The sequence below is a fragment of the Synchytrium microbalum genome (assembly GCF_006535985.1).
Source record: "Synchytrium microbalum strain JEL517 chromosome Unknown SmJEL517_scf0005, whole genome shotgun sequence".
In the NCBI taxonomy this organism is placed as follows: domain Eukaryota; kingdom Fungi; phylum Chytridiomycota; class Chytridiomycetes; order Synchytriales; family Synchytriaceae; genus Synchytrium; species Synchytrium microbalum.
In genome coordinates, this window is record NW_022158354.1 from 946,966 (window position 1) to 959,166 (window position 12,201).

The following is a 12,201-nucleotide window of genomic DNA, read 5'->3' on the forward strand; positions in this document are numbered from 1 at the left end:
TTACAAACTAGAAGATCCAAACGAAAACATATTGATTTGAGTATCATTTCGAGATGTCACAATACCAGCACGGCCAACTGGTTCACGACTCGAAACAAACTCTTTAAGCGTTTGCTCATTGGCTTCATTTGCAATGAATCGTTCACCAGTTGCATTGAGTCTTCCAACAATGATGGCGAGTTCTGGTTTGTTGTCGCGACTGTATTGGACAGTGTAAGACTAGTGAAAAATGCAGTACTTAGACGACAATGCGCAAAAAACCAACCAATTATTGTCACACACATACCTCGACAACACAAGCACCATTAGCAACCTCAGCAATGGGAGGTATAGGCACATCAGTGACCTCTTTTGGAAGTGCGGCTTTTGTGGTGTATGGTACACCATCAGTTCTTGGAGTCTTGGCCAAGACTACAGCCCATTCGTATGTAAGCCATCCACCGTTTGCTAATACTAAGCCTTTACGGTATTTGCCTTCGCGAATGCTCTTAGACATGGCGACTAGAGCCTATGGAAAAAAAAGAATTGGTAAAGCCCTTGGAATACTCGTACAACGCAGTGTGAAGACACTTACATGCATAGAGTAGCTGTTACCAGCACCACCGAAACTAGTCAAACCGCCCAATAATGTCACGGGTTTGGGACCATTCAGAACTGGGAGACCCAGTTGGGCGCTAAAAAAGAGTGGGAACACAGTCAGCATACGGAACGGGACAGTAAATCCGATTTTCGCTATCAGTATCACACCAGGCAAGCTTGGGTACAATTGGGAAGCATCTAAAACGATTAAAGATGAGTACAGTAAGGCGTGTAAAGCAAATGAAGCAGACACTTACGAGTAAATATCAACTGCATCCAAATCTGATGGAGTCACACCAGCGACCTTCATCGTAGTCTGCAAAGCCCGTGTCAAAGCGGGGCTTTCGATGTAGTTTGGACGTAATAGAACTAGAGTGAAAAATTATGTTAGTAAAGAAAGGGAGGAAAAATGGGTATACCGAACTTTACAAACAACAGGACTTAACTGTTTCCACTATCTTGTGTTCCAGCAGCACCGTAAATATAAACCCACTTGGATTCAGGGATTCCCATGGCCTTTGCAGCTTCTGTAGAAGTCAGCACCACAGCACCAGCCAAATTGACAGAGTTGAATGCATTCATCAACAATGGGTCTACGCACGGCGACAAAGGTCAGTTTTTGAAGTACCTAGCAATTGTCACAAGAATACAAACCACACAATACATACATGGGAATTGAATCATCCTGTTCTTTCCTGAAAAGGTTCCAATGGTCTGTTTAGTTTCAGCTGTTCCGTAATTCCAAGCAGCGGGATGCTTTTTAGCGATTTGAGCAAAGTCGGCATACAATTCAACGGATTCGTCATGGTTTGCTTGTATAGATTGGTTTCGGTGTGCTCTGTATGCGTTTTCATAGAGACAGTAGCCTTGAGAGGGTACCATGAAGCCGTGTCTTTGCAATAGGTCTTTGGCTCTTGGTCTGTTGCTGACCTTGAAAGTTTCAGTAGGTGTGTTGTCGGAAGGTGTCCATGGAGGAGGGAATTTCTTGGCCTTTTGGAAGGCCTCCACTATTGCAAACAGTTCGGTTCAAGTTCAAATTGGTGGCGTTCAAGGCCTGAACACTGACTTACACGAAGCAAGAGCCTCTCCACCAGTAACCACTTCGACAGTAGTCTCTCCATACGCGATTCGACGAGCAGCTTCATCCAACAATCGGTTTGGTTCAGCACCATTCATTCCAGAGAGATCTTTGTGCTTTAATGGGTTGAGTCCCAATCTTTTAGCCAACTGTCCAGGCAAGTCAGAGTAAGGCCATCCCCAGTTGATGACACAATCTACAAGACAAAGAAGGCGGACTCAGCTTTCGTCCTGGTCAAGTATGGCAAAAACACGGTTGTCATCGTTTGTGTTTGCGCACCTATGGAATCAACAGATTGACGGATCTTGCTGCTGCCAGCATCATCCAAAGCTACATGATAAGGGAGAAGTCAGCCCGCGTAAATGGCCGTAGTCATATCCACACATTTACCAGCATCAATGGCTCTCGCCATAAGTTCTGCAGGTTCCAGGGCATCTACAACATCTTTGGATCTATTCTTGTAGTCGGCAGCTCCGACAATGATTGGGATTTTGGCAGACATTCTATGCAAGATGTTGAACAAGAACGTGAGCTCCAAGTGTAAATGTCGGGGCAATCGTTTTGGCACGCAATTTTCACGAGCTCGGTTAAGACGAGAGCGGTAGAAATGGAACGGACTGCGAGTGCGTTACCTTGTGAGATTCCTTTCTTGTCACTCGTTGCTCTGTATTGGAACGTGGACTTTGTTGTTAAGTCTTTTGACGTCACCTCTGCAGAATTTGTCTCACCAAAATCGCGACGATGCAGTCAGATGGCCAGAACGAGCTAAACGACTCTCCTGCATCATATTCACGTGCTGAAACAGGATATTATTGCTTATTGAACCTTCTTTTTCTACAGAACTAGGAACCAAAAAGTTTCTGCGGCAGTCACCAGAGAGTGAAACGTTGCTGACGATGAACTGGTGCCATTGAGTATGTTGTGTTGTAATCGACGTCGGTGAAGCATCTGTGTGGAATTCATTTACTCGGAATTTGGTCCCGTCTCCGTGACTACATGAAATTCAACTGTAAGACAGTCTTACTATGACTTACTATGGGTGGTCTTTCGAGCGACACGATGACCGTACAAGGATTAATGCTTTGCGCTTTGGGCCATAAGTCAGTTTTGAGTCATGAGGGCACGATTCGTTTGGACATTTGCTTTGTCCACAACAGTTGGCGACCGTTCAAATGGTCGTGAACACTTTTGAAAATCTTCCACCTCAAACTCGAAAACACCAAAACAGCTCTAGGTTCCAAGAGCATAAAAGCGGTATTGCTAGCTTTCCGTAAAAGGTTTGCAAGGTCCTTCATGCTCGAAAGCCAAGTTGCGTTGCCAATTTCAAATTTGGCACGTCGACATAGATTCGGCCGAAGATACTAAACCACGGAGTGCCAAAAGAACGATCCGGAGTCACAGAAACCATGATTTTACGGTTATATGAGGTATAATCCAATGACAGGACTCTAATTTCCGTGGTCTACACGACGTTTGCGTTAGTTGGGTTGAATTGGTGTTTCTGTTTTCTGTAGCTTTACCTCAAAGAAGGAGATAGGCAAAGACAAACGGGACTGGACGTTCTGATTTATTGCTTTATGCGTTCAATGACGGTCAATTCCGACCACGGCGGAATGTTTTGCAAGGCGAGATTTTGCTCAATGTTTGCTACTTTTGGCCCGTCCGCGTCACTATGTAGACTTTTGAGATTCGAAGGTAAGCTATAAGAATCCCGCACGTTTTGAAGGATGGCGTCCTTTGCAAGCTTACCTGTGCAGCAACACGACAGAGTCGACACAGAGGAATTGTGTGGAATCCACATGGTTTGTGTTCACAAGAAAGACGTGCAGACGCCTTTTTAGTTCACCGGGGCCAGTCTCGTCTCTCGCGATTGTTCCTTAGCGCACTTTCAGACAGCTTCAACAACATTAGATATTGCATGCGATTCCAAAAAAGGGTTCGATGGCAGCCATGTGGCGAATGATTTCCCTAGTACCTTTTACGCGTTAATCAAACAAATCTTTTCGGGAATGTTTTGTGCCTTTGACGTGATCAAGTGAGCCGTCAATGTGATGATGCTGACGAGTTCCATTTCGCATCATTCGAGCTTGCCGTTATAGTCTATCGAGCATCGAATAATGAGCACGACGTGTACGCACGTTGCCAATTCCAGGCTCAAGCCTCCTACGCTTGCTACTCCCATCTACAAGGACGAGTGTACTCAATGCTTTGATTCTCAGGCAAGAGTGAATTGACTGTCAGAGGTTTAAGAATTCATGCCAATTAAAATACCACTTTATTTAAATAGGATTTACCGCAAGGCGTTGATGTCTGCCTGTCTTGCTTCAATGGAGGATGTCTCGCCAACGATCGAAATCACGCTCTCTCACACTTCCTCAAGAATCCAACACATGCCATCGTCCTAAACATTCGACGTGTCAAGAAACCACGTCAGGTATCTATATTTATGGATATTGGATTACATTGGTCTTGATTCGCAACTCTTGATGTTTGGATTTAACAGATACCACGTTGATCTAGCCTGATGCACCACCACCTCAAAAGATGACGAGGCTAGCTATTACTGTCGAGAACGATGAGGACACCCATGAACTACTGACCTCGCTGAAGTGCTATGCTTGTGGTGGTGTGGAGATTGATCGAAGTGTCGGGAATGTATGGTGGCGATTGTTCAGTTGAAGTGACCGTTCGGGACGCGCAATTCATAGCTTTTTTCTCTCCCGTTAGGCTGGTATGATCGCAGATGCCGTCTTAGCTGCGCTCTCTGCCAGGAAACAGTCAGACATCAAAGCTTGGGAAGATGAAGCAAAGTCATGCACCCATACCGAAAATCTCATGCAATTGGATTCGAAAAAGATGGCTGCTCAAGGTATACGAACATCCTATCTTGCCTCATTTGGTCCTAACTCTCAAGTTTAACGAATAGATCTGGCACATTGTGCTCTTTGTGAACTGAACAACAATCTATGGTTGTGTTTGGTCTGTGGAAGTTTAGGATGTGGGCGTAAACAATGGGATGCTAGTGGTGTTACTGGTGGAAATGGTCATGCTCTTCAACACTTTCTAGAAACCGGTCATGGTGTCGCTTGTAAATTGGGAACTGTCACTCCAGAAGGAACCGCAGGTATACATATATTTTGAGTCAAATACGTGTTTTGAAGTATTTTTGGTTTGAATAAAAAATCTCCCTTGATAGACATATACTGTTATACGTGTGATTATGAACGTCTTGATCCATTACTGGGCAAACATTTGGCCCACTTTGGTATTGATGTTGGATCTCAAGAAAAGACCGAGAAGAGTATGGCCGAGTTAGTAAGTGACATACTTTCTGCGGTGTAGAGCCTTTTTTCTCGCTAAGTGCTAACTCGTACTGTACTATTAGCAACTGGAGCAGAATCTCAAGTTTGACTTCAGCATGACCACTGAAGATGGAAAGCAGATGGATCCATTATTTGGTCCAGGATATACTGGGCTCAAGAATTTGGGAAACAGGTCAGTTTCCTTCTTGAGCCAAAAATCTCGATTTTAGTGTTGCTGACTTCTACTTGTGATTAGTTGTTACATGGCATCTGTCTTGCAAACGGTGTTTTCCCTTCCAACATTTCGTATGAGGTACAGGGTTACAACATTTTCTTCAGGACAACAAATCGCTCAAATGGCTTGAATCGTTAGATACTTTGAGAGTTTGAAAGACCACTCTGTTAATTGCAGAGAAACACCATCAACTTGTTTTCATTGTCAAATGGTCAAAGTCGCTGATGGCCTGTTGAGTGGTCGGTACTCAGTTCCGATCCAAAGTACGGATGGTGATGAGACCGTCACCAGAGGCCAAGAAGGAATCACACCAGCCATGTTCAAGCTCTATATCGGAAAGGATCATGTCGAGTTTTCAACCATGAGGCAACAGGTATTGATATCGTCGGATATTGTCTCTTTACTTCGGAATTTTTTTTTGTTCTCGTCGCCGTTCCATTGATTTCATTCGTCATTCTTTCTAACAGGACGCATATGAATTCTTCCAACATCTCATACGAGTCGTTGAACAGAAAGAACGTGTTTCTGGTCAGGATCCTACTCCAGTCTTCAAATTCAAGCTTGAACAACGTCTTGTGTGTACAGATTGTGGCAAAGTCCGATACAAGAAGGACGATGCTACAGAATTGGCTTTACGAGTACCAGCCAAGAAGACGCCAGTAGCTGCTACTAAAGCTGACAATGTTGAAATGACGGATAATAAGGTGGAAGAGTTCATGCCTTCTACATTTGAAGATTGTTTGGCATTGACTTTGAGTGATGAAGCTATGGAATACCAATGTCCTTCATGTCATCGTGGTACATTAGCTATGAAGTGAGTGATGTTTGTGTTTAAGTAGAGCATGGCATACGCTTTCGTGATCTTGTTTCTGCCATAAACTAAAGAATTTCAACATCTCACCCATAGGTCTACCAAGATCGCAAACTTTCCAGAAATCCTTGTGACTCCTATGAGTCGATTCACCTTTGAAAATTGGGTCTTGAAGAAACTGAGTATGTCAAAGCGCTTGTCTCTCATGCTTGTTGGCATGTATTGCGCTTTTTGGCCAATTCTTTTTTTTATTTTCTTTCATCAGATATACCTATTCAAGTCCCTCTTGAACTTGATCTTGAAGCATATCGAGCTCATGGATTACAACCTGGTGAAGAGGTCCTTCCGGATGAACCAGGTATCCAATTGCATTCTGGTTGTCTTTTTTGCTCCGCTAAAATCCCGACATATTCAAAATCACCAGAAAAAGCCAAAGAGCCTCAATTTGATGCTGCCACCATGGCACAACTTCAAGGCATGGGGTTCCCTGATATAAGATGCAAACGAGCTATACTTGCTACAGGAAATGGTGGTGCTGATGCAGCCATGAATTGGCTGTTTGAACATATGGAAGATGCAGATATTGATGATCCACTTCCTGAGCAAGTCAGCAGTGGAGGTGGTGATGGTGGAGCCTCTGCTGCCGACATTACTTCATTGACTGAGATGGGCTTCTCTATACCCATGGCCAAGAAGGCACTCAAACAGACAGTGCGTTACATAATTTTCCATCCCTGTGTTTGTGGTGTGTACTGATTTTTTTTTCATTCACACTCAGAACAACAATATGGAACGTGCTGTCGATTGGCTGTTCAGTCATATGGATGATACAGCTGATGACGAAGGAGGTGCAAGTACAAGCAATGGTGTGTGATGAGCAAAAGAGCATTTCATACACCCAATGGAATGACCTCAATGTATTTTTGAATAGGTCCAGCTCCTGAAGTCGTTGATACCCGACCAGCCAAGTATCGTCTGATTGGAGCTATCTCTCACAAGGGCACATCTCCTCATTGTGGTCATTATGTTGCTCATGTTTACAAGGATGGTCGATGGGTGCTCTTTAATGACGAGAAGGTAGTGCATGCTCCACATCCAGACTTGAGTGAAGGCTATGTATATATATTTGAAAGGTGTTGAGAGAGAATGAAAATACAGATGGTATACACGTGTCTGTGATGATGATCGGCGATGTAGTAGTTTTTTGTCGTTATGGCACTTGGGTGTTGGTGATTTGAAGTTTCGTTTACAAAGAGCATTTGAAAATTGGGATTTGAGAACGTGAGTAAGGGAAAGTGCTATCCATTTTGAGACAAGAGAACTGTTGACGTGTATTTCTACGATTCAGACGTGTATTTCACGATTCAGGGACTGCAAGCAGTACAATCCATAGAAATAAATAAACTGATTTGAAATAATTCCAAAAACACGTTTTACTCGTTCATCTTCAATCCGAAATTTGCCCATTGATGTGTTGGCTTGTCGTGATGTTTTGCAAAGACGGCCAAAATTCTATCTTCAATTAATTTCGACTCTTCAAGCTTCAGAGGTAGAGTTCTGTTCTCTCGCGAGTTGTCAGAAGAGATTTGTCGTTCAAAATCGTCACCTGGATCGTCACGTTTTTCTCATTTTGTTGACATTGTCAAAGAATTGATCTGCGCAGTGTGCCGGTAGATTGACTAGTCTCTTAGAGCGGATCAGCTCTGCAGCAACAAGTGAGTTGTGTTTCTCACTTCCTCACTGTCATTCTTGCTCTACATCACCACCATCAATTAATTTCTTGTTTTGTTAAGAAATGTTGACACACGAAGAACGATGGACCGATGCTCCAGTTCGACGTGTCGAGTCAACTGCTGCACGTATGAAGGAAGGAAAGGTAATAATACCACCTACAGAACCATTGGCAAACTACTCCTTCACATCACCATCAAAACCAACAAAACGTCCATTTTCAAACAGAATTGAGGTAAAGTAAAGACGCAAGGAATCCTGGTACTTATCTTTACGGCAGTCTACATCAACTGATCATTCGTTTCCATATAGGATTATGAGCTACGTGAATTGTTGGGAAGGGGAGGGTTTGGATTTGTGCACAAGGCAATAAGCAAATGTCGAGGATCATATGGACGAGAAGTCGCAATCAAGCTGGTACCCACTTACAGACTCATTTCACACACGATCGCATTTGGATCTAACAAACTCTTGCATAGATCGACAAGAAACTAATGAAGGCCTCAAACATGACTCGACGAGTAGCAAACGAAGTCGAAGTACATTGGCAACTACACCATTCATCCGTCCTCGAACTCTACAACTATTTCGAAGACACTCAATACGTATATCTCGTCATGGAGTTGTGTAAACAGGGAGAATTATATCGGTATATTCAGAAACGTAAACAACCACTGTCTGAACCTGAAGCTAGGCATGTCTTGTCCCAAATCACGAGAGGACTCATGTATCTACATGCTAATGGGATTATTCATCGGGATTTGAAATTGTCGAACTTGTTGCTTACGGATAATTTTGATGTGGTATGTGTGTGAGGTTGGCTATCTACAGACTTCTTAGCCATGACCTTGAGTTATTTTGCTGAATTGATTTTGCATAGAAAATCGCTGATTTTGGACTAGCAGTCAAACTATCAGAGCCTGATGGAGAGCAAAAGACCATGTGTGGTACTCCAAACTACATCTCGCCGTGAGTTATCAAACTCTAGTTTCTGAGCTTTTTTTCTTACAATCTAGTTTGTCATAGAGAAATCGTGTCTCGTCAACCTTACGGGCTCATGTCAGATGTATGGTCATTAGGATGTATGGTTGTAACGCTCTTAACGGGAACACCTCCGTTTGAGGTATGCGTCATCGGCAGTAACGATTTTTTGGACGCTTACACCCACCAACTCATTTAGAGCTCTGCTGTTAAGCAAACTCTGGATCGTGTCTCTCGAGTAGACTACGTCTTGCCAGATTCCTTGTCTGTGGAAGCCAAGGATCTGATAACTCGTCTGCTACAAAAGGTGATCGGCCAAATTCTGCGAGCTTTTCTTCTCATTCACTAAACGTCCAATTTTCGAAGGATCCTAAACGACGTCTCCCACTAAATAAGATCTTGGCACATCCCTTCTTCAGTCCAAGTTTGCCATTTACTCCATTACGTGCTCTTGGAAGTGAATGCATTAAGAAGACAGCTTCGACAGATGCTATTAAATCGAAACCGGATCAACAACGTAATGGTTTTCTTGCTAACAGTACTGTTAGTAGGCCTGTCGCAGATAAGGGTGTCGCTGACAAGGGTGTCGCTGACAAGGGTGTCGCAGCAGGCGGACTATCACGAATTCAAGGTATCGTGAATAGGCAGGGCTTTTCTTTCCCTTCTTTTGCCCGAAACATGATTACAATCTTTGAACATAGGGTCGCAACCAGTGTCAAATACGGAGCTAGATCAGCAGTTACCACCTTTTAGCACTGTTCGTTTGAAACCATTAAAGCAAAAGACAAAACATGGGAATGTAGCGATTCTAAACTCAGGATGGCTGTATTTAGATTTTGTTGAGGAGCCCTTCCTCTTAATGATTAGCCCTGATAGTCAACAGGTATGAGACCTGTTAGAGTTCAAGACTTTAAATATTCCCACATATTTGATCCGTTAGATTGATTTTTTTGAGCGTCATTGTGATCCTACCCTTGATACGTGCACAGATCGACCATGGAAGTCGTTTACACGTAGTACTTTACCCACCTCGTATGCTAAAAAGTTTCGATACGCTTGTCGATTTGTGGATTTGGTGCGATCAAAGACTCCCAAGGTATTTGCAGAACTAGAACATTACAGTTTTGTTTGGGCGTATGGCCTAAACCACGCCTTCGTCCTTCACAGATCCTGTTTTATTCTCCACAAGCCAAATGTATTTTGATGGAGAACGGACCACTAGCAGACTTTGAAATGACGTTTCATAACAGTGAGACAAAGGTGCATTATTCCGTAGCCAAGAATAGCCTTCAAATCACCTGCCAACGTCCTGGATCATCAACAACAGAGACACATACGATTGATACTTCAAATGTGTCGAATCTGTCACTCCAATCGCATCTAATACCGATATTTAAACACGTGCAAGACTGTTTACGACAGTGTCTAGATGTAGAATCGTCTTCTAAAACAGATGGGTCGACCAAGTATCCCATGATCATTAAAGCGTCTAGTGCTTCAGTGTCACCGTCAGCACGATCTAGTCAAGCTCTAAGCCCAACATTGTCTCTACACCCCAGCTCAATGTCGACGTATACTGCCTCTGCTGCAGGTAACGCTAATGGAAATGGTGGTAGTGTTGGACACAAGAGTAATTATAGTGAGAATGGTGAAGGGCGCTCTGTGACTTCGAAACCGACTCACAGTGAAGCTCCTGTAGCGTCTATGGAATCTAAGAGACCGGCATCTTCAATTCTTAAACCAGAAACACAATCTAGACAGCAGCAACAACAACCGCAACAGCAGCCACAATCAACGTCTAGACCCATATCAGTCATGTCTTCCAAGGAACGAGTAATGGCTACCAGTATTGGCAGCAGTAGTAGTGCAGCACCGCCAGAGTCCACGAAATCAAGACCGGCACGCTCTGCTGTTTCTGATTCAGCAACCCTCCATTCGAAACCGAATGGGGTTCGGCGTAGTAATAACGATGATGCGGCATCAGTCGTATCAGCTTCTACGTCTGCTAATGGGACGTCTAGTCAAGCCATGCCATGTTATTTACGGGATGTAGGGTGGTGTATCAGAAACGGTGATGGTAAATTTTTGATGTTATTTCAAGATGGTATTGCTGTTACTGTTGAAGCCAAGCATCAAACGTTGCTGTATTGTGATTATGGGAGTACTGGTGGTGCTAGTGAGAGGTAATGACGAACGAGTTTTGAATCCTTTAAGAATTGGCGGACTGATCTTTTTTCGCCTCAGTAGGTTTGCGATTGACAGAAACCTACCTGATCACGTCAAATCTAAACTAGTGCACTTCCCAGTCTTTTTGCAAATGTTCAAGTAGACATGTCAATATTCGTAGAGGAAACCGCTTAAACAGAGACTCTTAAATTAATCACCACACTGTATGTTTTATTGTAAAATGTAGACAAATTTTATGTACAATCGTTTTCGTCAGCCACTCCAGTATCGTCTTATCGAGTTGCAGTAATAAGAACAGCTAGTAGTGTGGAAAAAAATCTCCTCGTACATGTCCCACACCTGAGTTGAACAGATAACCTACGTGTGTCATGTATACACCAATTTCTGTCGCTTCTACTAACTGAGCTACTGAGAGTACTTTTTGAGAGGTAAAAAGAAGATGTCGTAGAGACCAAGTGCAGCAAATGTCATTTTGACAGACAGCTGTCAGATTCGAACGGTGACTGTTTGGTAGAATGTGCAAGAGATGTCTGCAAGATCAACGACATTCAGTCAGATTGCTCCAAATGAGCGATGAAACGACCTGGGAAGATCCAAATTGCAAATTTCTGTTCATTTTGGTACAAAGTAGTTTGCTTTGCTGTCGTTCCCAACACCACCTCCGCTTGTAATGTTTGGATTATGGTGAATTGTGGAAGGAATCACGAAAGAAACAATATGTAACAGTAGAAAAGCACCCACAAACGCAATTCCGGATCTGATTTCACATCAACTGTATCTTCTTGTGCTGTACTTGTGGGGAAGATTTACTCGAGATCAGCTTCTGCGTCCACACTGAGTTCCTACAGATTTGTGGGACTCTGCTGGATTCAAGTGTCCGAATACGACATTGCCGCATTTTGAGCAGTCGCGGGTGATGATGTCTTGTGATGGGCAATGTTTCCTTCATCCAGCTATGCGTGAGTCAATGGCTTCTTACTAGCAGCACGAAGTCAGACAGTTTTTACACCAGCAATCGATGACGACGAAACAACAGAATCGTATCAGACTAGAGCTGTAGATGGAAGTAATGTCCGCAATCACAACAGGACACATCTGTTGTGCTCATTCGTAACCGTTAAGGAAGCAAGGTCAGATATTCAATAAACTAACAGCATACTCCTTTTGATGTTATCTTGAGCAGCGTGCACCGTACATTGGTCTGAAATCAAAACACTGTATATTTTCTGGTAAACGTGAACAAATTAGGTATGATCGTCTCTTTATAACAACACTTTAAGCAAACTTTTCCGCCTAT

General features: G+C 43.3%; 3 protein-coding genes across 3 annotated transcripts; 2 read left to right on the top strand and 1 right to left on the bottom strand.

The window, feature by feature from the left end:
• Positions 1-2,159, bottom strand: SmJEL517_g01650 (uncharacterized protein; the record flags this gene model as incomplete). Its single annotated transcript, XM_031167578.1, has 10 exons — positions 1-219; positions 287-508; positions 575-674; positions 748-777; positions 837-948; positions 1,026-1,172; positions 1,248-1,586; positions 1,650-1,853; positions 1,937-1,987; positions 2,048-2,159. 10 exons carry the CDS (start codon positions 2,157-2,159, stop codon positions 1-3), a joined length of 1,536 nt encoding a protein of 511 aa, XP_031026471.1.
• Positions 2,160-3,774: 1,615 nt separating this feature from the next.
• Positions 3,775-7,145, top strand: SmJEL517_g01651 (uncharacterized protein; the record flags this gene model as incomplete). Its single annotated transcript, XM_031167579.1, has 15 exons — positions 3,775-3,882; positions 3,945-4,091; positions 4,178-4,312; positions 4,385-4,526; positions 4,584-4,781; positions 4,854-4,972; positions 5,043-5,152; positions 5,216-5,272; positions 5,333-5,567; positions 5,662-6,008; positions 6,102-6,187; positions 6,271-6,363; positions 6,430-6,716; positions 6,784-6,871; positions 6,937-7,145. 15 exons carry the CDS (start codon positions 3,775-3,777, stop codon positions 7,143-7,145), a joined length of 2,361 nt encoding a protein of 786 aa, XP_031026470.1.
• Positions 7,146-7,800: 655 nt separating this feature from the next.
• On the top strand, positions 7,801-11,046 carry SmJEL517_g01652 (uncharacterized protein; the record flags this gene model as incomplete). Its single annotated transcript, XM_031167580.1, has 11 exons — positions 7,801-7,971; positions 8,049-8,153; positions 8,216-8,539; positions 8,617-8,705; positions 8,763-8,859; positions 8,917-9,024; positions 9,084-9,348; positions 9,419-9,600; positions 9,658-9,813; positions 9,885-10,900; positions 10,965-11,046. 11 exons carry the CDS (start codon positions 7,801-7,803, stop codon positions 11,044-11,046), a joined length of 2,595 nt encoding a protein of 864 aa, XP_031026473.1.
• Between the last annotated feature and the right edge of the window lie 1,155 nt (positions 11,047-12,201).